Source organism: Rosa chinensis, chromosome 1, assembly GCF_002994745.2.
Source record: "Rosa chinensis cultivar Old Blush chromosome 1, RchiOBHm-V2, whole genome shotgun sequence".
Taxonomy (NCBI): Eukaryota; Viridiplantae; Streptophyta; class Magnoliopsida; order Rosales; family Rosaceae; genus Rosa; species Rosa chinensis.
The window spans coordinates 48,352,211-48,378,012 of NC_037088.1; the positions used below are offsets into that span (position 1 = coordinate 48,352,211).

The 25,802-nt window shown below is 38.2% G+C and overlaps 2 protein-coding genes, 1 long non-coding RNA gene and 1 pseudogene across 5 annotated transcripts; 1 reads left to right on the forward strand and 3 right to left on the reverse strand.

Annotated features, from left to right (window-relative positions):
* Window positions 1-978: 978 nt before the first annotated feature.
* On the reverse strand, window positions 979-2,662 carry LOC112181595 (annotated as a pseudogene).
* Window positions 2,663-5,220: 2,558 nt separating this feature from the next.
* On the reverse strand, window positions 5,221-10,485 carry LOC112182747 (SKP1-like protein 21). 3 transcript variants are annotated; one of them, XM_024321287.2, is made up of 10 exons: window positions 10,250-10,485; window positions 9,756-9,870; window positions 9,296-9,520; window positions 8,921-9,112; window positions 8,733-8,843; window positions 8,539-8,614; window positions 8,104-8,204; window positions 7,823-8,001; window positions 7,167-7,300; window positions 5,221-5,566 (listed from the first exon to the last, which is right to left on the reverse strand). In XM_024321287.2, coding segments are annotated over exons 2-10 (1,056 nt in total). In that variant the 5' UTR covers window positions 9,792-9,870; window positions 10,250-10,485; the 3' UTR covers window positions 5,221-5,564. The 3 variants fall into 3 exon arrangements, with proteins under 3 accessions (XP_024177055.1, XP_024177054.1, XP_040372526.1); XM_024321286.2 differs by having other exon boundaries at window positions 9,756-9,889; window positions 10,250-10,483; XM_040516592.1 differs by lacking the exon at window positions 10,250-10,485 and adding an exon at window positions 10,102-10,215 and having other exon boundaries at window positions 9,756-9,889.
* A 5,892-nt stretch (window positions 10,486-16,377) lies between these two features.
* LOC112181600 (aquaporin PIP1-3) lies at window positions 16,378-19,035 on the forward strand. The gene is made up of 4 exons (XM_024319972.2): window positions 16,378-16,807; window positions 17,565-17,863; window positions 18,528-18,668; window positions 18,757-19,035. Exons 1-4 carry the CDS (start codon window positions 16,480-16,482, stop codon window positions 18,850-18,852), a joined length of 864 nt encoding a protein of 287 aa, XP_024175740.1. The 5' UTR covers window positions 16,378-16,479; the 3' UTR covers window positions 18,853-19,035.
* On the reverse strand, window positions 18,869-22,794 carry LOC121052212. Its single transcript, XR_005808466.1, has 2 exons — window positions 22,199-22,794; window positions 18,869-21,984 (listed from the first exon to the last, which is right to left on the reverse strand). It is a non-coding gene; the product is annotated as an uncharacterized LOC121052212 (long non-coding RNA).
* Window positions 22,795-25,802: the final 3,008 nt, after the last annotated feature.

A 25,802-nucleotide genomic window follows, 5' to 3' on the forward strand; every position in this document is an offset into this window, starting at 1 on the left:
CATGTCAAAGCTGTTGGAGACCATAATACAATTAGAAAGTTGTTACTAAGACGATTTTTATAAATCAGTTGATATGAAAACGGGACGTTTACGACATCCAACATGCATAGGCCCAAGTTTAGCTCCATAAACATCATAGAAAGGCAAAAGCATACTGTTTATCTTTTGACAGTGTCAACTATGGTTGAAGTCCGCATCATCACAAAGTTCATGTTTTGAAAGACCAAGAAATGTCTGATGGAAAGTTGAGATCCCTATTAGCTTGGATATGGGGATGGGAGAGATGAAAGATTAAGGCAGATGCACAATCTATCATGTATTAATACTGAATCCCATCAGCACTAGCCTTAAGTCAGTTTTCTAATTTAAATTGCCTACATAGACATCATGACTCCAAAGCAGTAAAATTGTAGAAAGAAAAAAAGAGATGACGAAGCATTAAGCTGCTGCAACCCATAACACAGCAGAAAACTTTCCGAAGCAAGAAGACGATGGTCTCTAATGGAAAGCTATTCAGATGCCACGTCACTGACATCTATCTGGTCTCTTGGGACCTCAGCAGAATACGCAATTCCAATTTCAAATATCAAACTTAATAGCTTTACATTTTCTTTAGTATAGTCGGTTCTAAGTGAGAGTGGTATTTGGTTCTGAAATTGGTACGTTCCAAGTGAGGTATATGACAAATCAATTTATAGGCATGACAAAGTGACTTCCTCTTCGCTTCTAATTAATTATAGTTGTTGGTTTTCCAAAGGGACATAGGAAAGTGCCATGATTACATAACAAGGCAAGTTCATATCAGAATATAACCAAAAGATACAAATTTACACAATAAGTATTAGTACTCTTTTTTATTCATTTTAGTACATTAACATACAAATTTCAAGAACCACTATGGTAGCAACAGGACTTCAGAGACAATTCAAAAACAAAACATATCAGAATATAAAAACCATACAACAATTTGTTAGACATCACAATACATAATAATTTGAAAGGTTCTAGTTGAGAAGATTGCGCCTAATGGATTGCAATTCAGATGCAACATCACTGATATCCTTTCTGTTTGTGGGGGATTCAACAGAACATGCAATTCCTATACCAAGTACCAGAGTCAAGCACTCTTCAATTTTCTGTGCTCTCACACTCAATCGACTGTGCCTGTGAGCTTCAGCGACATTGGTGGTGCCTTCTTGAAGAACCAGTAACTCTGAAATCTCTTAAACAAGTTCAGGGAGAGCTGTCTTCACATAATTATGAAGATTCAAACTGTCACTGAACATGTAATCAGTGGGTCGCTTCCCCATAAGCATTGCTAACAAGAGAATGCCAAAGCTGTAGACATCCCCGTATGTGTATACCTCACTTCCCATACCATACTCTACAATTTAAACAATATCATAAATATTTGTCACAACATATGCATAAATCAAATAGCTCTCAGTGTTTTTGAAATATGTTACAGTAAAACAGGGTGAGCAAAAAATTTTGAATCATATGAGGAAAATTACCTGGTGCAGCATAACCAACCGATCCTCTAATTCCAATGGAGCTTGATTGATTTCCAGAAACACTCATGGTTGGTTCTGAGAGAAACCTTGACAGCCCAAAGTCAGAAACATGTCCAATCAGGTCACCATCCAAGAGAACATTACTTGGCTTGAGATCACAATGAACGATCGGTGTTTCACAATGGTTGTGAAGATAATCCAATGCACTAGCAACATCAATGGCAATGTTGAGCCTTTGAATAAGACTTAAAATTTTGGGTGCTTCTGTTACCTCTCCAGTTCCAGTAGATGGATGCAACCACTCTTCCAAGCTCCCGTTGTCCATGAACTGGTAAACAAGAGCCTTGAAATCATTGCCGCGAAAATCAATACTTGAACATGCAGTTAAGAGCTTGACCAGATTTCAATGTCTGATATTCCTCAATGCCTCACATTCGGCCATGAAACTCTTATATGCTCCCCTGTGTAACATGTTAAGCACCTTCACAACGACAACAACTCTATCTTCAGCAAGGATTCCTTTGTACACAGACCCAAAAGCACCCACACCGATCAAATTAGTTGAAGAAAAACCATCCGTAGCTCTGAGGAGTGTAGCATATGAAACTTGCAAAACAGAGTTCCCCAAAGTGCTTAAATTAGTTTCTTTCCTTTTCTTACCAAGAAGAAAGAGAGACAGCACCACAATCAGTCCCAAGAGAGTGAACCCAGAGACTAAAGAGATCATTAGTTTCATTCTCCAAGACAGCCCTTCTTCTTTAGAGTCCTTAAGCTTGCACAGAGGAAGTCGAAGACTAGCCATACCTCCGTAGAGTCTAGGATTTCCAGCAACTAAAGTCGCACTTACATTCTTTAAAACCCCTCCAGTTGGTACTGCTCCCCAAAACTGGTTGAAGGAGAGGTTCAGGTACTCCAACTTCAGATTCTCAAGAAACTGTGGAATATCTCCTGACAAATTGTTGCGAGAAAGGTCTAAAACTCAAATCCCTGTCAATTCTTTCATAGATGAAGGAATGGGTCCCAAGAAGAAGTTGCCTTGCAAGTATAGTTCTTCTAAGCTCTCGCTACTGCCGAGGCTACTGGGAAGTTCTCCTGATAACAAATTGTTAGAAACGTCCAGTGCACGTAAATTCTTCAGTTTGCCGATCTCCATCGGAAGGGAACCGGTGAATTGGTTTCTGTTCAATGCCAAAATTGTTGATAAAGATGAGAGGCCAATAACTTGGGGCGGTATCGTGCCATTCAGATTGTTCCCAGAAAGATACAATTCGTTTAACCAGTGGAATTTCCCTAGGCTGGACGGGATGCTACCCTCTAGATTATTTTCTTGCAATTAGAGAATTGTTAACAATGTTAAATTTCCAAGAGAAGATGGAATGCTCCCCGATAATTGGTTGTTATTAAGAAACAACCGCTCAAGCCCTGAAAGCTGCCCAATGTTTGTGGGGATGCTACCTGTGAAGGAGCTTTCTTCCAAACTGAGTAATTGCAGGCTGACAAGATTCCCTAATCCATGTAGGTGGTTTTCTCCAATCATAAGGATTTGGAGATTGATTGAGAGATTGGATATTGATGTGGGCAACGTGCCTCCAAAATTGTTGCCATCGAACAGCAAGTTAGTTAGTTGGGTGACATTGATCAATTCTGAGACAAAACTCAAGTCACCATCTTTACTGCTTCCAAGATTATTATCATAGACACTGAACAACCAAATGTCATGAAGATTTTGTAAATTTGGCACCTGTCCAGAGAGTTTGTTTGACGGACATTGAAACACCACAAGATTTGTTGCCTTGGATATTGAGGAAGGGATGGCCCCAGTAAAGTGATTGCCGTGAACGGAAAAGATTTGAAGGCTGGGAAAAGCATTGCTCAAGTTTGATGGAAGACTTCCTTGAATTTGGTTTGCTCCTACGTCGAAAAGAACTATACTAGAGAGGTTGTAAATGCAGGAAGGGATGATACCAGATAACCTATTTCTGGCCAAATTGAAATATGTTAATTTTCTCAATTGGCATAGAGAACTAGGGATGCTTCCTTCTAAGTTATTTCCAGTTGTAATAAGATTCTCGAGAGATGAAAGGTTCCCTAAAGAAGGAGGGATCTCTCCCGTTAAATTGTTCCGATTGAAAATTAAAAACTGAAGCTTTGACAAGGAACTCAGCTCGGGAGGAATTTTACCCACTAGATTGTTTCTTGACTTTCTTCTAAGAAAGAGAGTGATGAGTTCAAAGCAATTGGATATATTGGCAGGAATGGTGCCAGTAAGTGAGTTATTGTGTAGAAGCAATACCTGCAGTCTATGCAAATGCCCAATTTGAGGAGGGATTTGATGAGTGAAGCTATTGTTTTCGAGATCTAGCACTCTTAAGAAGCTTAGATTTCCTATGTGTGGAGATATGGATCCCACCAAAGCTAGCTAGAGACCCCAGCTCCAGCTTCGTCACCCTTTGGCGATGTCGTCGACTGCACGTGATGCCGTGCCACAGGCAAAAGTGAAGGGTTTCATTCCATGAGCTTGTGACCCGGTTCGGATCGTGTTGTATTTGAGCTTTGATTGCTAGCAATGCCAGCCTATCCGTCTCATTCCCTTCGAGTCTCGGATGGTTCAATTGCATGGAGCTACAACAAAAAATGGACATGGAATTTAAAACTAATGAGTATATCAAAACCAATTTCATAACCAAAACTCCCCCCATTTTTAGTTTCTTCTTTGGACTAAAGGGACTGAGATACATATGGTTGGCACTGGGTTGTGAAATAGGTAGTTTTATGTGAGGCATGACAATCTAATTTATAGGATAGGAAGATTTAGAATATGTGATCAAGAAGTACTCGAAGGGATGGAGAACCACTGCTGATTGATTCATTGCATTCTTCGAAAAGAAGACCGACTTAACTCGCTTGCTTCCTACTAGAGACGACTCACGTTTTCCAAAGACACTGTTCTTTGTGTGTACTGTGTGGTTACAATAAGTTTGTTGAACGTAAAGGAGGGTGAACCTCATGAATATCAGCTACATCCCAGTGCAGGGTCCAATTGCAGCTGTTATGTACTGTTGATTGAAGAGAAGACCGACTTAACTTGCTTCCAACTAGAGACGACTCTCGTTTTCCAAAGACAATTGTTGTTAGTGTGTACTGTGTGGTTACAATAGTTTGTTGAACGTATAGGGGGGTGAAACTCATGAATATCAGCTACATTCCAGTGCAGGGTCCAATTGCAGCTGTTATGTACCATAAAGGCAGCTGTTATCTCTTTCTCGTCCGGTAGTTTCGTTTGGTATTATGACTTGAAGCAGGGAACTACTGAAGTAGTTTGTGAAAAACTACCGAAATGTTGACAAGGTAAATCCCAGTTATAAGGGAATACTCAACTGGCCCTCAATTTGGTTTTGTGCAATGTAAAGGGTGACAACAGCAGAGAGAATAAGACGGAGGGAGGAAGAATGCCACAGTACAAAGTAAAGCCTAATGGTTGATCTTTTCAACTGGCCTAGAGAACTTGGAGTCTGGAATTCCGTCTCAATTCAGCTATCAAAAAAAAATATTCAGCATAACACAGAACTCAAACAGTGAAAGTGACGTACAAAATAGAGAGATGTGATATGAGAGTGGAAGTGGAATGTTTGATTAAAATCAGCTCAGGCATTACAAACTTATAATAAAGCTCACAAATTGTAATTGTTAGAACCAAAATTGCAAATTAAATGAGATATATTCATTATTCCTTAAAAAGCGCAAGAAACAAATGTAATCTCATACAAGCTTGTGATAACCGAGCAAAATTTAGCTCATGACAACAAATTACTGTAATAATTTATTTGTCCCACTAGAAGTACCAAGTACAAAAGTTACCCCCGAAAACTGTGTCCTACTTACCCCAACAAAAGAAAAAAGAATTGAATTCTAGAGAACGACAACAGAAAAAAAAATTTCACATTTGGATCCAAGTAAATGATAGTAACTCTTAGAAGCCTGTTAGCATTTGGTCAAAATTGTTCCAGCCATTGGCGGACAGAGGGATAATCATTTCCACTCTGGATTTGCTCCTGCATACAACAAGGGAAACAAATGAGTAATATGCATAATCCGATGTGGAATGAGTAACAGCTCGAGCTTATTGTTTGCAGGTCCTCATTTTTCAATGAACTTAAAGCAGATACAACTAGATACACACTCTGGAATAGTATTTGTGGAAGAAATCTTGTTTGGGTGAACAAATTACTCAAGGCTAAAATCCAACTCCCTCTTCCAAGGGCTAAAAACACAATACCAATATCAATTTCATCCTCACTTGGACAAAATATCTAAATCATGCTCACTTTGTAGAATACAAAATGACCCAAACACAACTCCAGAGGATGGGCGGTCGGTAAAATACAAAAGTGATCATAATGTATATAATATGTATCGCCATTCACCCATGTAAACATAGAGAATAGACTGGAAAATCACTTGCAGGGAATAATAACGTTTACCATGCTTCCAAAATTTCCATCTACAACAACCTATTATACACCAAAGACCTAAGAAGCACGGAAACGGGTACGAGTTTCCGGATACGATACGATCGGAAACGTGGAAACGGCAAATCTTAAATGTAATAGGAAACGGAAACGTGAAGGAAACGGCAATTAAATATATATATATATATATATATATATAAAATTAGGAAAAAAAAAATATGAAACATAAACAAAGTGCTAGTTTATGACAATCAAACATTATCAATCCAAAGGTTCAAATAAAAGGTTAACACAACTAATAACAAGTCAACAACCATCAACTTCATTCAACTTGGACAACATCCTCAAGGTTTTCATCTTCAAACAAAACCCCCTCTAACCTCAACTTTTATTTAGTTGCTCCTCCTTTTCTTAGCTCCCTCATTGGCTGAGCTCCAAGCCCTCTGAGCTATCTCTTTGTCTTTGTTTAAAGAGAGGAGAAACAAACAAACAAACAAACCACTCCCCCATAGCCAAAGGCTCAAGCTTTTGCAAAATAAATAGAGAAAACAAATAATAGTACTACTTGCTAGAAAAAATAATAAGAGTTGGGAAAGAAAAGTCAGTTTTATTTTATTTTATTTTATTTTTTTAATTTTTCCAAGTAAAAAGTCAATTTTACCCCCACGTTTCCTATTTATTTACATTCTGGCGTTTCCACATTGGATACAGATGTTTCCAAACCGTTTCCAAATTCGGATACGCGTTTCCGGGCGTTTCCAACCCGTTTCCGACCCGTTTCCGCTTCCGAAACGGGAAACGCGAGCATTTTCGCGTTTCCGTGCATCATAGCCAAAGACAAACATCAAAACATTTTTTATTTATTTGGCTAGGTAAACATCACAGCCTCACCAGGGATTGATCCCCAGCACTGCTTCTTCTCAAGGAAGAGAGTGTATCATTATGTCTGAAGATTGAAAGCTAGTTCAAAGAAGAAACAAATAAGCCTCGAGCACACACACATATACATATGAACAATGCATTTGCAGCTCAAAATAGTGAGAGGAAAGAAAGAAAATATCTTGGCCTATTTGATTACTCATGTGGCAAGAGTATAGACCAAAAAAATAAATAAATAGAATAAAATAATAAAAATAAGTAAAAGCGGGAGAAGGGAAAAAAATGAGAGGGAATAAGAACATACAAGCGTATCTTCTTAAAGAATCATTTCCGTTAATGGAAAATTGCGCCCGCCTCCTTTCTTGACCCAAAGATAGAATTTCTTGCATCCTTTGAGGCCAGTCAGAATTCAACCTCCGAGCAAAATCTTCAACTTCCCTGAACCAGCAAAAAGCAAGAGGATATGGAAGCGCAAGACGAGAATATGTAACAGCACGTACAAGGTTTTTCCCTTATATCTGTCTCTCCTAACTGTGCATGTACATACAAGTTCACAGCCACCGTGCAAGACGCTAATTGAAATTTCCATTTGGAACAACCTCACACCTCACAGAATGAAATAATTTTTGACTGAATAGAAAAAGAATTGGGGAAACAGAAGTCTGGGATTTCCCAAACCATGTTTCACAACTGCTAAACCCTAAAAACCTCGGGTAGAAACTCAACTTAAAATCATTTAGGAAAAATGAAACTGCAGTACAGAGCTGACTTATTTTGTTATTAGTGCAACCTCCTTTATGCAAACTTCTGAAACTAAAGACAGGTTCAAATTCTTTTGCAGCTATCAAACTTCATATTCTTTTGAGTGTCTTATATTGCTCAACAAAATAACTTCAATCACAAAAATTTGAAAAGTACATAAAATATTCAAAAAGTTAAAGAAACAATTGGCAGACTAACCTATCAATTTGTGCTTTTAAAGCTGGATCAATCTCATCATCGATATCACCATCAACAAACTCAAGCTGATCATTCAGACTGTCATGTTCCAGATCTTGTAACGTTAATGTCAAACTGGGACTGGGCCTAAATTTGTTGACTTCGTCACTGGGACAAACAAACTTTAAACTTTTCGGCTCCTAAAACATTCGAGGAAAAAGAAAAAGGAAACAAAGAGAATCAGCTACCTGACAATCACAAAGCAAAATTATAATCACTAAAAGCAAATAAGTGATTCAAACCTCATGGCTGCCATTGGCCTCATATAGACAATTATTTTTCTGTTGATCTTTTCTTCTACGATTCTTCTTTTTATTCTTGGATGATTTGATCTCTTTGGAATCTGTGAAACATAATTGCTTTATCTCCAATGAGGCCTTCAAAAGGAAATAAAGTAGAAAATGGACGACTAAGACACTAAACTTCAAGGCTGGTTTCAAAGGAATCTTAAATACTCTATAATGTACTTAAAGTTGAAAGTGCAATTCTGACAATTATCTAGATCAAGAATGTAGGTCTATGGGAGTGCAATCGAATCAAAGTAATTGGTATAGGATAAGAATAATGTAAATCAAATGGTTAAGTGAGCTATAGAAACATATGTCATCAATCCTTGAAAAGACCAAGTAGCAATAAGAAAGCATTCAAGACAGATTAGAGATATCAATTAAACATACCTCCAATTTCTCCGTTAATGAATGACAAGAGATCGTCTACTGAACGGTCATCATTTCGCTCTCCATTCTCAGTATTCTGAAAATAAATAAAAAATTAAACGAAAGGTATAATCTTGACAACCATCAACATGCATGCATTATTTATTTAGAGTAGAAAAGCCTATGCAATTCAAATTCGTCACTGCCATAGTCACCTTCAATTTCTCTCTTTCCTTAAGTTCTTTCCTCTTTCTTGCATACAGTCGATTCAAAAGCCGTATCCGTGGATCATCAGTCACATTTTTCAATGGCTCCAACTTCTCTTCCTGGATGAATATGTAACTGTGTTAATATCAACACACAAAACTTTACTAACCATACAAAATATCTCAAGATTAGATACCTCTGTAAGATCATCGGGAAGATGAAATATCTCACGTATCTCCTCAGGCGTTTTCCCTTCAATTATTCGCGCAAGAGCACGACTGGTCAGATCAACCAATGGCTTTAACTGGAGGCTATCAGCAGCTGATGTCAACTCACAGAGCCTCTGCGTGTCCATTCGAATAAATTTTTCATCAAACGACTTGCATTCCTGCACAAACAAGTGGCACAAGTTACATACCAATGCCAACTGGATCACAAGTATCAAAGTAAAGAGCTAATCGACTTCAAGTCGAGGATAACTGCTTCCAGTTACAAATTCATGAAAAGTAGCAATAAGCGATGCTGATGAAAGATATAAACTCAGAAGAAAGAAAATGATGTTGTGTATAACCTTATTAGAGCGACCCAGTACTTGATGAAACCTGCAGTAATCAAGAATTAGGCTCAACATGGCAGTATTTACTCTTTCTGGAAGAGATATCGCATGGGTCTTGGAAGATCCCATCCCTTTTTGTATAACTTCTCGACATATCAATGGGCAAAACATGGCAACCTCTTGCTCCACTTGTTGGATTGAACCATCAGTAGTCTGAAGCCAGATATAAGACTTCAACATCTGCAATTATTCGTGGCTTCAGCATTACTCTCAACATTACAAAGCCAACTTACAATCAAAAACACAAAAACACTGCACAACTACAAGCATTCAAACGGTTGAAAATAAAAGACAACCAATTCATACAACAACAACTTCAACAAAACAAAATGCTGAATGTAATACATTAATCCATCAAAGACTATACAAGGAGCACATAACAACACTACTCAAAATCACAGTAGGATCATTCTACCTTAGGTTTAATAACCGCCATGTCGCCTTCTGACATTTGTACAACTCCAACTCTTGAGACTTAAAAAAAAGCTCTATTCTTCGCCAGCAATGGAGATTATATACACAAATTTAACCTGTCCAGAATGAGAGATCCTGTCAAGTCCAACATCACTATTGTCAGCATCACCTCTCTTTCAAATTATAAATTCCTCAACACAAACCCACAAATTCCCTCAACAAGATTCAAACTTTATCACTCAAATCCCCCAAATAAATTGCCAAATCCCCAATTTGAGTAACAAAAAACCCAACCCAAAATCAACAAAATCACCAACAAACAGATTCAAAGCTAGCATCTTTCTTACACTCCACTCATAATCTCACTGCATTCAGCTCCCAATCAAATCATGAATTCACAAAATCCAATCTTTTTCCTTGACTAGAAAGAAAACCAAAACATGCTGAAGAAAAAGGGAAAGGAGAGGAAGACGGATAAGGGCAAAAGAGACATACAGAATGTACGGATTCCGGCGAGAGGGGGCTTTGAATTTGCAGAGGTTTGGCGGTTGTCGGCGAACCCAAAATGGATAAAACCAAGAATAATTTTTTTTTTTTTTTTGTGGGGAGAAATGAAAAATAAAAAATAATGGAAAAAATAAAAAAAAATGGGGGGAATATGATGTGTGTGACTAAAAATAAAAGGGTCAGCCGTCAGCCACTGATCGAACACGTCGGCCGTGGTTAGGGTTTTGGCAAGTCCGGGGTCACCAAAGTGGGTTTTGGGTTTGGGCCTTGGAGGAGGAGGGGGGAGGAGGGAGTTTCTTTCCCAATTTGTTATTAGCTAGAGGCCTAAAAGGAGTTTCACGAAAGTCCAATCCCTAATTGGAACGTGAGCAGAGAGCATCACGAAATCGTCGCCGGAAGTCGGAATAAGTGGTTCCGACATGTATACTTGTAAGTTCTGAAAAATATTAAAAGTTTCCTTCAACAAAAAGGAAGTTATGAACTGACGTTTTCGCGCTAAAAATAGGATTTTGTATGGTTACTCACGATATCTTGAAATAAATGAAACTGATGGCGAATTACACATGTAGGAAGAGAGCATATTAATTATTATTAAGACATTAAATGAAACTAATCGTAAGTTATACGAGCACATTTCCTTAAGAATTAAATTTTCTTGGAATATCTTTAGAGCAATTGGAACGGTGGAGTTATCGATTGACCAATATGATGAAAACGAAGAAAAGCATGATGTAGAGAGAGAAAAATAGTCAACCAATTGGTTTCTACCACGTAGTCGACAAATTCGCTGACTGATTCTCGGTCATTGAATTGCCCAATCTTGACGATGGGTTCCACTGGCAAGTGAGTCTGTTATAAAAAATTAACCGTTGGAGATAAAACAAATAACCATTGGCAGCTAATTGAGCCATGCTGTCATTGCTACATGACTATTGCGTGCATAACACACACCAATGACGACTACAATTAAATGACAACAATAACTATCTTTATTTTTATTTTATTTTTGCCCAAAAAAAAATCCAGAATATGAAAATAAATTTTTTATAATTTTTTATTCAAAATTTATGAAGATAGTCAATTAGTCATTGCCTCACATTTAATTTCTCACACCAAAATCTTCAAAAATTTTACCTCACCATCATTTTGCTCCATTAATTTATTCTTTATTTCTTTCAATTGTCATCCAACAATGGAATATTGGGATTCTAATTGGCAAATCGATGAGGAAATTCAATTGTGCTACTTGTGGACACATATCATTGTATGCAATATCACCGGCAAATGTATATTCTCCTCAAAGTTATAGGAAAAAGTTTGTGCCGATAATGTGCAAAGTTAAGTTGATCCACTAATAAATTGGTACAATTCACAAATGACCTCCTGTAATTATTTAGCAGCACCAATCCAATGGACGAGGTTCACATTTCTTCCCTAATACTATTACTGGTTATATTATTATTATTGTTATTTAGCCCCTCTTTATCCCAAGTCAACGTAAGGCTCTTTGTTGCTGGTTTCAACAGTAGTAGGTCTAAAGAAAAACATGTACGTCTAGACCTTCATCTTCTTATTCTTTCCTGCCTCTATGCGCTCCACTCAGCCATCGTAGCTCTACCACCTCCTATTCCTTCCGGTCAACAACTAGCCAAATAACCATTGATCTCTGGCAACAAACAGTTCGTCAGGACATGTTCATTTCAAATTATATTTAGAAACCAGTTATTGTCGACGAGACTTCCTCGGTACAGGTTGATTTCAAAGTATTTAGAAACCGATGTTTGCTGACAAACAGGTGGAGCTCAAATTATTTTTAGAAATCGATCTTTGCCGATGATACTTTCGTCACTATAACAAATTAACGGGCTTCAAAATCAACTTTCTTGCCCAATTTGGTGGATAGAGTTCAATTAGGATCCCAACGATGGATTTGGATTTCAACCTTTCGGAATGACTTCGACTTCTTTTTTTTCTTTTTTTTGTCAAATAACTCATTCATTAGATGAAGCCCATATTATAAAGACAATACAGATAAAATAGGAGTCCTAGGCCCAAAGACTCAATAGACAAACTCATAACTAAACTAGGGGCACGTTTACTTACTTGGAATGGGAGGGAATGATTGCGGAGTAAAAATATTTATGCGTTTACTAACACATAAATGAATCGGAATGATTCCGGGTAAAAGAATTCATGCGTTTACTAACACATAAAGGAATCGAAATGGATGTAGGTCCCACCTCCTTATTAAGAATCGATTCCTGAATACTCAGGAATTTGATTACGAAGGGGGAGATGGGTTTAGGAATCAATCCTCCTGAATCAATACCAATTCTTTTCTTCTCTCATTCCACTTGTCTCCGATTCATGATTATTTTCCATTCCAATTAAGTAAACGTGCCATAGAACTAACTAACTAACAAACCGAGGTCCAAAAGCTCAAAATACCAAAAAACCTAGATCTAAAACCAAAATTTTCACTGCAACACAGAAGTTGGCCGTCGTGAGTACCACCATGACCAGATGAGCTCTGACAGAAGCTTAACTACCAGAGGCCAAATAACTCTCCACCATCATTCTCCACACCGAAATTGCATGCACAGGAAGAACAACAAGAACAAATAGAGAACTTAGTAAAGGTAGTCGTGGAGGTGGAGACCACCAAGCATCACAACACCATTGGTCTGGCGATGTCCACAAGCTTCGATGACTTCGACTTCTCAATATACTATATTGACTCTATTTTTTATTTTATTTTGAAAAGAGAAATTGAGTTTTTTAAATTGACTATAATGAAAAATACCAGGTGTTTTGTTTTCCTTTACACATTCATAAAGGATAATTCTAAATCAATGGTCGTAAAAGTTCCTTCAATTCAAGTATTGTTGAGTTCAATATAAAGTATACTCGATGAGTAACTCTAAATATAGTTGTGCTATATGATTTCATACTAATATAAAAAAAAAATTCAGATGGATAAAAAATTTTCATGGATGCCTCTATAGAGTGAAAACACTTACCTAGAGGAGTATGGGTGCTCATGTATGGGTGTTTCATCCCCCATTCACCATTGTAACTTTTCTTTTTGTAGACTTTTGTCTCCTTTTGGTGGTTGCGGTTCCTTCCTGGATCGTTGGTCTCTGCTGGAGACGAGAAAGTTAGTATGAGGAGTTGGTTTGACTTCCGAATCAATGTGTATTTTGGGTTTGATTTGATTTGATTTGCTTTCTGGGCTTCCATTGGCATCAATTTCTTGGATTGTATCCCTTGATTTTGGCTCTTCGAACGATATCTTGGTCGATAATTGTGCGGCTGTTAGTGGCTGTGTAGTATTGTTGGGGTGGCGGCAGCTGTGGTTTAGATTTAGGATATTTTCCTTTTAATTTTTAGAATTGCTCTCTTTTGTCCTATTCCATGTGGTATTAGGTTAGAAATATATTTTCTTGTATCAAGTTTATCTTGTAATTGGCCTGCTTTGGGCTCCCACATTGGTCATTGAGTTCATCCCTTTGGGCTTATTAATGTAAGTATTCTTACTTTGAAAAAAAAAAAAGACAAATGACCATTTTTCATTTTTATCGATTTGGTCATGATTCCATTATTCATAACGCATGCACAATGAAATTCTTAGGAAATTTCATAATGCATCCGAAATAGTTTGTGTATATGGTTTGGTCTTTTGCTCCTTCGAAGCAGCTAAACAGACAACTACCTATCCATAGTCGGTTCTTAATTGTGCTTATTAGGCCAGTGAAGAAGAAGAAAAGAGAGGAAAACGGCAAGCTAGTGCTTGGACGGTTGATGGCTGCCACGTGTAGGAAGGGCTGTGGCTTGGACGGCTGAAATGAAGTGTGTGGTTGTTGAGTATAAGAATATGATTAACATGGATCCCATGTGGTTTAGGTCACAAAGACCAGAAGAGGCTGAAGAGCACAGCATGTGAGTCGGTTTGAAACGACTGCTGGGCAATAATACAGTTCATCTAAGACAACAGGATTTTCCAGGTGAAGAATGAGTTTGAAACAAAAGGACCATGGTGAGGTCTCTTTTGGTCCTACCGACTCACTCATGTTTTTGTTGTGCAATTATTTAAAATTCGAGGCCGAGAAGAATAGATAGACAAAGGTCAGAATTGTATGATCGAGCGAGCATAGTTTCTTATCTATAGATTTAGATTCTACCAGAAGATTCATCGATTCAATCATGTACATATGCCGTCAGCTTATGTAAAATTAAATTAAACTTCTATTAATTAATATCATTTTCATCGCGAACACGCGATAATGAAATGACATTCCAAATACCCAATAAAGAAACATGAAGAAGAGTCTGAAATGCTGCCATAAAAAAAACAAAAGAAAAAAAAAAGTCTGAAATGCAATTTCCTCATCTTAAGACTCAAGGGTGGCAAAACACTTATTAAAAGACTAGACTAATATTTACTTCAATGATATATTATTTGTCTATAAGTAATATGAAAAAGTAAACCAATTTGTTCCAACTTACAAGTTTTTATATGTTTATTAACATAATTAGAATAAAAAATAAAAATAAAAATAAGTGTGGAACCTTTTAATTTGTACTCAAACTCTAAAGAACTACAAAATCCTAATAGAAAGGCTAGTCATAGTATTGAATTTGATGTTCAATTTAAGTGGTTCACTCATGATTATTTTATGATTCTAATAGTCTATAATGATGAATAAAACTATCTATTCTGAAAAAAAAAAAAAAACAAAACAAATTGTACTCAAACTCTAAAGACCCATTTGAGTGATAATCACTAATCTCATTTTGCCCTCATTTGAGTATAGTGGCTCGTAGATTAATTAGTCATAGTTTTGAGTTTAATATTCAATTGAAGTGGTTCATTCATGTTTCGAACTTCATTCTGGATGTCTTTTTTTTACTATTCTAGTTGTATACAATGATGAATAAATACTCTCCCTATATTTTTTTTTTTTAAATATTGTAATCAAACTCTAAACATACAACCCATTTGAGTGAGTGATTACTAATCTCATTTTGTCCTAATTTAAATCTATTCTCAACTTATCATTTTCTCAATTCTAAACAAGCTAAAGATAATTTGATCGGAAAACTTTCAGTGCTCATGACTCACGACCATGATCAAGTTTTTTCCATAGTTGAATTCAATGGAAAATTTTCTTCAACTCGTGTAAAGGTTAAAAGTCCAAAATCTACCGAGCTCTAGAGTTTTCCAAATAATATGACAAAATAAAATATTCCAAATTGAGATAAACAAAAGTCGAATGAAGCCACGAAACTTTCCTATTTATGAATGCAGCCGTTGCGTGATACTTCATTATTAATAGTCCATTCTCGGGAAACGTCCACAAGTTTTGATGCTTTTCAGGCTGGCGTCACTTTCCCAACGGTAATTTTTTTTCTTCCTCAACGGTCCTAAAACCCCCCGAAATTTCTCAACCATGCTTTTCTTCCACATTGGACCACCATGTGACAACCAAACGTTGCCGTTTAGAAGCCAGCCTTTTTGCCTTGTAGAAAACACATTGGTAACAGTGGTCTTGTTTTGCCTCTTTTTGGACCTTAATGGGTGGCCATGGAATAGCATAGTAATTTAAACTATTTTTACAGCCATCTTTTTCCACAAAACCCTTTTAAGATATTGGATAAGTGGATTAAAAGGCAAGGATTAAGATCATAAAGAAAGCAAAAGGTGGAGTAAACTAGGATTAATTTGATTCAAAGGGTTTGCAAATAGATAAGGACACCCCACCATACCACCCCTGCCAATGTGACAGCACAGACCTGTCCTCATCTGATTGCACTTTCCAGAAACATCCACTATTTCCCATTAACCCACAGACAAAAATAAACCCAGAATCTCACTAAAACAACTTATTTTTTACTCAAAGGTTGAAGCTTTACAGGTTGATAATTCCAAATGACTCCCCCAACTAAGAGGGTGTCAATGACATTTTGGGTTTCTGGTGAGGGGTGTCAATGACATTTGGTAATTCACAAGATAAAGTTTTAAAATTTGATAATTACCTTTTTCATCATATGACAAGCTTTAACAGCTCACACCCATAATGGGGTTTTGCTTTATAAAGCTCACTCCCCCACAGCTTACTCCCCAAAAACCAAAGCTTTGAGCTTTCTAGAGTGAGAAGAGAGAAGCACCCAGAACCCCAAAACCAGAGTTTCAGAGAGAGAAAAAGAAAGCAGACTTCATGGAGGGGAAAGAAGAGGATGTGAAGTTGGGAGCCAACAAGTTCTCAGAGAGGCAGCCCATAGGGACCTCAGCTCAGACTGACAAGGACTACAAGGAGCCACCACCAGCTCCACTGTTTGAGCCTGGTGAGCTCCAGTCATGGTCTTTTTGGAGAGCTGGAATAGCTGAGTTTGTGGCTACCTTCTTGTTCCTCTACATCACTATTTTGACTGTGATGGGGGTCAAGAGGGCACCAAACATGTGCTCTTCTGTGGGTATTCAGGGAATTGCTTGGGCCTTTGGGGGTACCATCTTTGCCCTTGTTTACTGCACTGCTGGAATCTCAGGTCTAATTCTTGCTCCCTCTCTCATGGCTTTGTTGCTTTGGTTTGATCTACTATTTTGCAGGCGTACTTTTGTTTTGGTGTGGTTGTTTTCTTATGATGAGTGATATATGAATTTGTGGTAAAGGTGTGCAGATTTGTGCATGTTTCTTTTTTATGGGTTGTGATTGTTATTCCTTGAATTTTAAATTGGAGGAGGATCAAGTCTTTTGTGTTTGGATTTACTAGTTGAGTTTGTGTTTGTTTGCTGTTGAAAAATAAAAAATTCACCTATTCAAGAGAGATGAATGAAAAGATTAGATCTCACTTATTTTTTTTGTGTTTGGGTAATTAAATTAAAACGGTGACAGGAAACTGTTCAGATTTGCCAGAGATCTTGCTTGTGTTCTTCCTCAAAGGTTTTACTGGCCCCGTGGTACTTTAACTTTCATGAGAAATATAAGGAAATATGAAACTACTCTTTGTTATGCTCTGTTTATGTGAAAGGCTAAAAAATATGAAGAGAAAGGAATATGAATTATAGCCCCATATAAAGGATATATGAGAATCCACTTCTTTGTTGTGCCTTGCACATGTGTGAAATTGCTAGAATATATGAAGGAAAAAAGGTATATAATAAGCCACTGGGCTGGTCAAAGCTGAAATTTTAGTTGGTTGGACATATGATAATTTGCTTTACGAGTTTTCACATTTTCTTTCTCGCTTTTAATCATTTGCTTCCTATTTAACTGAATTTTGCTTTGTTGACGATGTTCTTCAGGTGGTCACATAAACCCAGCTGTGACATTCGGTCTCTTCTTGGCAAGGAAACTCTCCCTGACCAGGGCTGTGTTCTATATAGTGATGCAAACCCTTGGGGCAATTGCTGGTGCTGCTGTGGTCAAGGGGTTTGAGGGCAACACCCGGTATGAAGTGCTCGGTGGTGGAGCTAACTCGGTGAACCATGGCTATACCAAGGGTGATGGCCTTGGTGCTGAGATTGTTGGCACTTTTGTTCTGGTCTACACTGTTTTCTCTGCCACTGATGCCAAGAGAAATGCCAGAGACTCCCATGTCCCTGTAAGTATAAGTCACTATTTCTTTTCATATTTGGATTTTTGTTTGTGCTCTTGCTTCCACTGTGCTAATATGCTATTCTAGTTTTCAGTAAATGTGGTATGAATGTAAAGTAGTTAAAGGTTTAGCTTGGATGGAACTGTATGCATGTCTGCTTAGATTCATCTTGTAGTGCTATGATAGTAGATGTAATGTATGAATTGAGATTGTTGTATAATCCTGAATCCTAAATTTTAGTATTTTGCTCTGAAGTTGAATGTACTTTTCTTTAGTTTCAAAGCTCCAAGTTCTTTATGCAAATTCCTTAAAGGGAAAAGTGGCCTTGTTTTTCTGACTTTCTACCCGAGTTATTTTAAATGTATCTGTGCTGAAGTATATGGATAGGGTTTCAACTTAAAAAACGAGAGTTTAAACAATAGGATCAGTCAACCCTCTCTTTGTTTAGTGGTCTTAAATGCAATGCAAAGGGGCTAGTGTCGGTAAACTTTAGATCTCAGGAAATGGAAACTCTGTAAGACAGTGCCTCATAGAGTGCTTATGACAATTACATCTTTTAAGTATTACCGGACATTCTTCTGTTATCTGTATTTGCACTTGTGTCTGTACTTCCATGATTCCATCTGCTCTTGATTATTAATCTACTGTATATGTATGAAATAATATGCAGATCTTGGCTCCACTTCCAATTGGGTTTGCAGTGTTCTTGGTGCACTTGGCAACCATCCCCATCACTGGAACTGGTATCAACCCTGCTAGGAGCCTTGGAGCTGCCATCATCTACGACAAGGAACATGCATGGGATCATCATGTAAGTAAACTTGTCCTACCAACTTTAATCTTGTCTAAACATGTGACTGATGTCTTGCACACATTTGATTTGTTTTCTTGTGTTTCAGTGGGTCTTCTGGGTTGGACCATTCATCGGAGCTGCACTTGCTGCCCTCTACCATCAGATAGTCATCCGAGCCATTCCATTCAAGACCAGGGATTGAGAGGTGTATTTGCATCTCTCCTCGTTTTAGACTTGTTTCTGGGCTGCATTTATATCTATTTCCTTGTGTATTCATGTTGAGACCGGTATTGAGGTGTTGATGTGCATAAGTTGTTTGGGTTGCTACAATGGAGCTTGATTAATGTAAAATCTTTATTATTAATGTGGTAATATTCTTCTTCTTCTTCCTCCTCCTCACTCGCTTTTTTTCCTTTTTGGATAAAGGACTTGTCGCCCAAACAAAGCCTGAGAAACATCTCAGAGCCGTAACATACAAATAAACTCTCAGAAAACAAACCTCACTCGCTTTTTTTCCTTTTTGGATAAAGGACTTGTCGCCCAAACAAAGCCTGAGAAACATCTCAGAGCCGTAACATACAAATAAACTCTCAGAAAACAAAATCTATACCAAAAGCCATTGATGTTCACTTGGTCACCAAACAAAGCCTGAGAAACATCTCAGAGCCGTAACATACAAATAAACTCTCAGGAAACAAAATGTATGCCAAAAGCCAGTGATGTTCACCAAACTAGAATTTTATAGTCATCTACTATTTGGGGTAAATTTCAGGGCTAAGATTATGAGACTTGAAAATTACTCTCCCAAAAGCAGAAAAAACCAACAATGCAATAATAAAACAGATATGGAAGGCCATCATTTCTGAGAACATGAAGGCTGGTGGTGTTCATGGGAAGAACATGGCCCCATCTGCTAGGATCCGATGGAAGCCAGGCAGCCCGTTTCTTGGGGACAGGCAGAATTATGCTCGGTGGGAAGTCGGAGATAAATTCTTCCCTTGTTAAACAAAGCTGTATCTGCTCTTCCGGATTGCCCAACAAATGAAACCAACGATGGTCGGTACTTTGTCTCTCTCAGGTTTTGTAGCAACCCAAATATCAAGTGTGATATTCTTCCTTTATCTACTTTGAAACCCAAGGGAGTTCCTACTTCCTAAACCCTGAACCCTACACTATGTTCCATAAATTACTTAAAACTGGTTGCAAACAGCACACAATGAAGACTTGGCAAGCTTTCTTCGAAATAAGTTTAGAAAGGACCGCAATATTTCTCCCGAGGAAATTGTTTTATCTTCAGGAGAGTTTTTCATGCTCCAGATTAACTTCCAAGTCCAACCTACTTGGTGAGAATAGGGACGGTTATTAGGGAGAGCCTTGAAATGTCTGTTGAAGTGATAAATCTGTCACATTCAAATCTATCACCCAATGGAATGAGTTGAAATCTTATTGCTTGCTCTGATGAATAGGATCTAGATTCCAGGTGCTTGGATCCCAATCAATAAGAGAGTGAACCAGGCAACCAGCTAAGAAAAATTGCTGCTCAGTGGTGGAGAAAAATTACCTAGCTGGGTAAGAAAAGTTACTACTCAGTATCTTTTAACTTGTATCATTCTCAGGACGAAGTGTTTTTTTTTTTTTTTTTTGGATGAACCTCCTCGGAGAAATTTATTCAAAAAAAAAAAGAAAAAGAAGTGAAGCAAAGAGGGAGACCAAACCAAACCTCTTTAGAAAACAACATCTAACGAAAACGGAAATTGGGAAGACCCAAATAATCTCTATTGCAGGAATCAAAAATAAAAGGTGTTGCATAGTCCCACCAAACTAGACCATTAGAAGAACAACCAAAATTTGCAAATTTGCAACTTGATTGCCTTCTCTGAAAATATGTGAGGAGTGAAATTCCATTTGAGCTATTTGATGCAAACAAATACCTCAAATGAGCTGCTGTATCTTGTCAAATAAATTGAGTTCTTCCTTGGAAGGAAGTGAACTCAAGAGAAGGAATTGAACTCAAGAGCTCTATAAACTCCATAAAAGTAGGTTCTTGCCAAGGTGATAAAGAACGAAAATGACACATTTAGTTGTCTAAAAGGAAATAAGGAAAATGATTTCAATACATGACTTCGTAACATAAAACCGTTTGATTGCATTTCTCATTCAGGAGCTATAATGACTTTTAGTAAAGTTCTCGAGATATTTTCACCTTGAATGACTTAATATTAGAGCATAAACCCAAACATATCAAAGCACCTACATTTTTGGCACAAAGCTGAGACTTAAAAATGCCAACAACGATTCATTATTACAACAATGGTGATCCACACAACTCACCACCTTCGTTAATAATTAAGCGAGGGGAAATCCTTCGCCCCCACAGTCGTGAAGAGTACTCGAGCAGCCCCGTTTATAAGGGTTTTTGGGTTCTGGTAGACCATTTTCTGGGGCAAAATGGCAACCGAGAAGTGGTCTTCCGGCTCTTCAGCAACGATCATCACATTTGCGGCGACACCATGGTTCATCACTAGGCCTGGCAACTGGACGGTCACGGGCGGGTTACGGGCGGGCTTAACGGGTTGGCGGTCTTAACGGGTTTAACCTGTTAAGATAACGGGTTATAACGGGTTGAGCCCAACGGGTTCGCGGGTTATCTGTTGGAACCCGTTAAGACCGCTAAGTTTTTTTTTTTTTTTTTTTTGTCATTTTAAAATTCTTTTCTAATTTTTTTAAAATTATTTTCCAACCCATTACCCATTGAAACTCTTTTTTTTTTTTTTTTTTTAATTTTTTTTCACTTTCTAGATATTATAATATCAATGTAAGCTACTCACATTCTTTGAAACATATTAGACTCACAATTCTCATGATTAGCAAAATATTCAAGAACCAAGAAACGTTCAGACATTTAAACGATAAAAGCAACCATATTGGCATCAGATTTTCCATCAATGAAACAAAAATGCTAAAGCTCCTCTCCCCCTCCTCATCATGCCTCCACGCTCGGGCCCACATTCAGCAGCACCCACAAATCAACATAATCAAACTCTGTTCCACAATCTCCATCTCCGAAAATCCAAGCTCACAGTCCTTCAATCTTCCATTAGTTTCAGACCTCATAGCAAAGCAACACTGGTCAGAGCTCAAAACCCATCTCAAAGACTCAACCTTTATCACAGTTCTTCACCAACTAATCGATTCTGGAGCTGACCCAGAGCTCACACTCAGGTACTTCAATTGGGCCCAGAAGGGTCAAAATGTTCCACACAATATTGAAACAGAAACCCATAAAGAAGTGCAGAATCAAACCATCTCCACAGATTATCTAGCTCCTTTGCCCCTTCATATTCTCAGAAAAGTCCATATATATATAAATCCATATATATTGCACATCAGAAAAATAAAAAAACCCAGATCCAAATACAAACACCAATTCGCAAATCCCAGAAAATACAAACACCCACCAGTTCGCAAATCCCAGAAAACAAACAATACAGAGATCGATAGAAAGAAAGCTAAGAAAACATAAATGAAACAGAACAAGCATGACTCACCATGGAGCCCGTCGGCGAGAACAGAACAAGCTGAAAATGAAGAGTTGCGAGAAGTGAAAGAAGAGAAATGGGTAGACTGTAGAGGGTTCCGTCGGCGAACTCTTTGGCAGCGGCGGCCGGCGGCGTAGAGATGGGTAGACTGTAGAGGCCTAGAGGGTTCGAGCAGCTAAAATGGAGAAGAGGAGAGTGTCAGCGAGAGAAGTGAGGGTTAGACTGTTAGACTGTTTTTTTTTTTTTCTAATTGGGCTCCATGGGTTCCGTCGTGCAAACCGTTTCCGCCCGTTAACTAACGGGTTGTTAACGGGTTGGTAGCCCATTAACACGTTAAGTTATTGGGTGGAAATAAATGGGTTTTTAGCGGGCGGTTAATGGGCGGTTAACGGGTCATGGGCTAAATTGCCAGGCCTATTCATCACCATGCTAATTAAAAACAGGCAGATGATCAATGACTTCATGTTTGAAACTCCCATATTATGCTTTGGCTAAAAGAGTTGATCTTGTTCTACGTCGATATGAGACAACAAGATCATATGACAATTTATATGAGTTCTAAGTAGTTTTTTTGTTTCAAGTATTTACAGGGTTTAGATTGGTTTATTCAGTTTTGATTGTTATCCTTCCTATTTCATCTGTCATGTCAATTTGGAAAAATGCGGCAGTTATAAAATGACTGTTTTTTGTTTTTGTTATTGAGACACATTGATCAAACCCTTGGTCTATTCTTATGGGCTTATTGTTCTTCATTCTTCTCAAAATACTTATAATAATGCCATGAAATACCGGTGCTTATATTAGGAGTTGTTAAAGTAAAGATGACAGTTGGAATTGGTTTACTCATTTCATTTCATAGTCCATTTATATAGGGATAGAGTTACAACAGGAATATTAATTACATTAAATACATTGAATGCTGATTGATCTATAATTGTGTTGATTGATGGTAATCACTGATTCATTGATTTCCTCTCCGTCAGTTGCTTTGACGAAGGCACACAATATGTTTTTCCTTTAACACTCCCCCTTGTGCCAAGTCAAAGACGAAATGGTGCATGAGTTGTTGCCTCACTAAAAAACTTGCCAAGTAACAATAAAAACCCTGTGGGACAAAAATACACCTTGGTCGAAGGAAAAGAGCACAACGCACCTTCTACATTTGAGAATGACATGTGTGTGTTAGACTCCCCCTGACGTCTACACCTCCCCCTGATCTTTACATTAATCCAGTGAGCTTGGAAAGTCTTCGCATTCCTATGCTTTTCACATGTTTCTCAACTGTGGCCTTAGGCAATGATTTGGTGAACAAATCTGCCACATTCTCCTCAGACCTTACTTGATTCACTTGAATCTTGAGGAGGGTCTGTTGTTGCTGATTGTAATGTGTTTTGTATTATCCCCTTGATATATCTTAGCTTTATCTGTTCGATGCAAGTTGCATTATCTTCATAAATGCAAGTAGGCTCTTCAGTGGTAGAACTCAAACCACTAGTCCCTCGAATATGTGTAATGATAGCTCTTAACCATATACACTCACGAACCATCTCAAGTAGAGCAATGATCTCTGAGTGGTTCGAGGAGGTAGCCACAAGGGTTTGCTTGGTTGATCTCCAAGATATCGACGTGTTCCCAATGGTGAATACATAACCATTTTGGGAACGACCTTTATATGGGTCATAGAGGTACCCAGTATCAGCAAAACCAACCAAAACGTCATTTGGTGTTTCAGTGTAGTGAGTGGCGCTTTCGCCATCAACATTTCCTTTAGGGATTGCAGTTCCTTATGCGGTCCCTCTTGTCTCTCTGTAGGAAAAGAACAGTCCCAAGTCAATGGTTCCTTTTAGGTATCAAAAATGTTCCTGATACCATTCCAATGACGCTGCGTTGGCGCTAAGCTAAATCTAGCTAACAAGTTCACTGAGAATGCAATGTTTGGTCGAGTAAATTGGGCTAAGTAAAATAATGCGCCTATTGCACTTAGATAGGGAATTTCAGCTCCCAACACCTTTTCGTCATCTTCCTTTGGACGAAATGGATCTTTCCTTACATCCAAACTTCGACCGATCATGGGAGTGCTAGCAAGATGTGCTTTATCCATGTTATATCGCCTGACTTTTTGGACATATGCAGACTGGTGGATTAGTATTCCACAAACTCGGTGTTCTAGTTCAAGGCCTAGATAGAATCGAGTTTTCCCAAGATCCTTCATCTCAAATTCAAATTTCAAGTAGCTCGCGGTTTCTCTTATTTCATCAAGAGTACCTGTTATGTTCATATCATCGACATATACTGCTACAATTGCAAATCCGGAACTTGTTTTCTTTATGAATACGCAGGGGCATAATTCATCGTTCTTATATCCCTTCCCAATCAAGTAGTCACTTAGACGGGTATACCACATCCGCCTGGATTGTTTTAATCCGTAAAGTGAGCGTTTCAACCTAGTTGCAAACGCACTCCGTGGTTTAGAATCACTTGACTTGGGTAATGTAAGGCCATCAGGCACTTTCTTATATATCTCTGAATCTAGATCCCCATGGAGATATGCAGTAACCACATCTATGAGCTGCATTTCCAGTCCTTTGGAAACTACTAAGCTAACTAAGTAGCGGAACGTTATAACTTCCATTTTGGGAGAGGATGTCTCTTCGTAGTCAATTCCAGGGCGTTGTGAGAAACCTTGCGCCACAAGGCGAGCCTTGTACCTTAGGACTTCATTCTTCTCATTACGCTTTCTGACAAAGGTCCATCTATGTCCTACAGGCTTTACACTTGGTGGGGTTAGCACTACCTGACCAAATACCTGTCTCTTTGTCAGAGAATCTAATTCTGCCTGGATTGCTTCTTTCCATTTAGGCCAATCTGCTCTTTGTTGACATTTTGCAACAGAGCGTGCTTCGATATCATCGTGCTCTATGATTCCTTGAGCAACAGTATATATCATCAATGTGTATGGAAGATCTTTCTATCAACTCATACGCACTCTCATAATCCTCTGAGATTTCTTTGTTCTCTGGAATCATTTTTAACATCGGAGTGTCCTCCAGTATTGATTCATGGACATAACTATAATCAGAGACAATCTCATGAGAGGGATTCTATACATTGATGATTGGTTTGTGCCTTACTCACCCTCTTCTTCCTTGGGTGAGTGTCAATCGAACCAAGTGACCTCCCCCTCTTCCTTGGGGAGCCACGGCCTCAACCACACCTCCACTAAGTGCGGTTGCAGTGCCTCTATCTGCGGCACCGTGCCCCTTGTTGGGGACTTCTAACCTTGCAGGCACATTTCCAGCTGGTACATGTGATCTCGTCACTTTTTCGATATCAGTAAACGCATCAGGCATCGAATCTGCTACGTTCTGAAGATCGATTATTCTTTTCACTTCACTTTCACTTTGTGAAGTGCGGGGATCAAAATGAGACAGAGTGGGGACAAACCACAACAATTCCTGTCGTTCCCTTCGAAAATCCTTTTTCCTATCTCCCCCTAACGACGAGAAGACTGTCTCATCAAAGTGACAATCCGTAAATCTAGCGGTAAAGAGATCGCCTGTCAAGGGTTCCAATTAGAGGATAATTGTTGGAAATTCGTATCCAACATAAATAC

Excerpts from the sequence above, each read along its gene's own strand:
- LOC112182747 (XM_024321287.2), bottom strand. The coding sequence starts at position 9,791 with ATGTCAGAAGGCGACATGGCGGTTATTAAACCTAAG. Across the intron at positions 8,615-8,732 it reads AGGAAAGAGAGAAATTGAAG|AATACTGAGAATGGAGAGCG; the intron begins GTGACTATGGCA and ends ATTTATTTTCAG. Across the intron at positions 8,205-8,538 it reads CATTAACGGAGAAATTGGAG|ATTCCAAAGAGATCAAATCA; the intron begins GTATGTTTAATT and ends TATGTTTCACAG.
- LOC112181600 (XM_024319972.2), top strand. The coding sequence starts at position 16,480 with ATGGAGGGGAAAGAAGAGGATGTGAAGTTGGGAGCCAACAAGTTCTCA. Across the intron at positions 17,864-18,527 it reads CCAGAGACTCCCATGTCCCT|ATCTTGGCTCCACTTCCAAT; the intron begins GTAAGTATAAGT and ends AATAATATGCAG. Across the intron at positions 18,669-18,756 it reads AACATGCATGGGATCATCAT|TGGGTCTTCTGGGTTGGACC; the intron begins GTAAGTAAACTT and ends CTTGTGTTTCAG.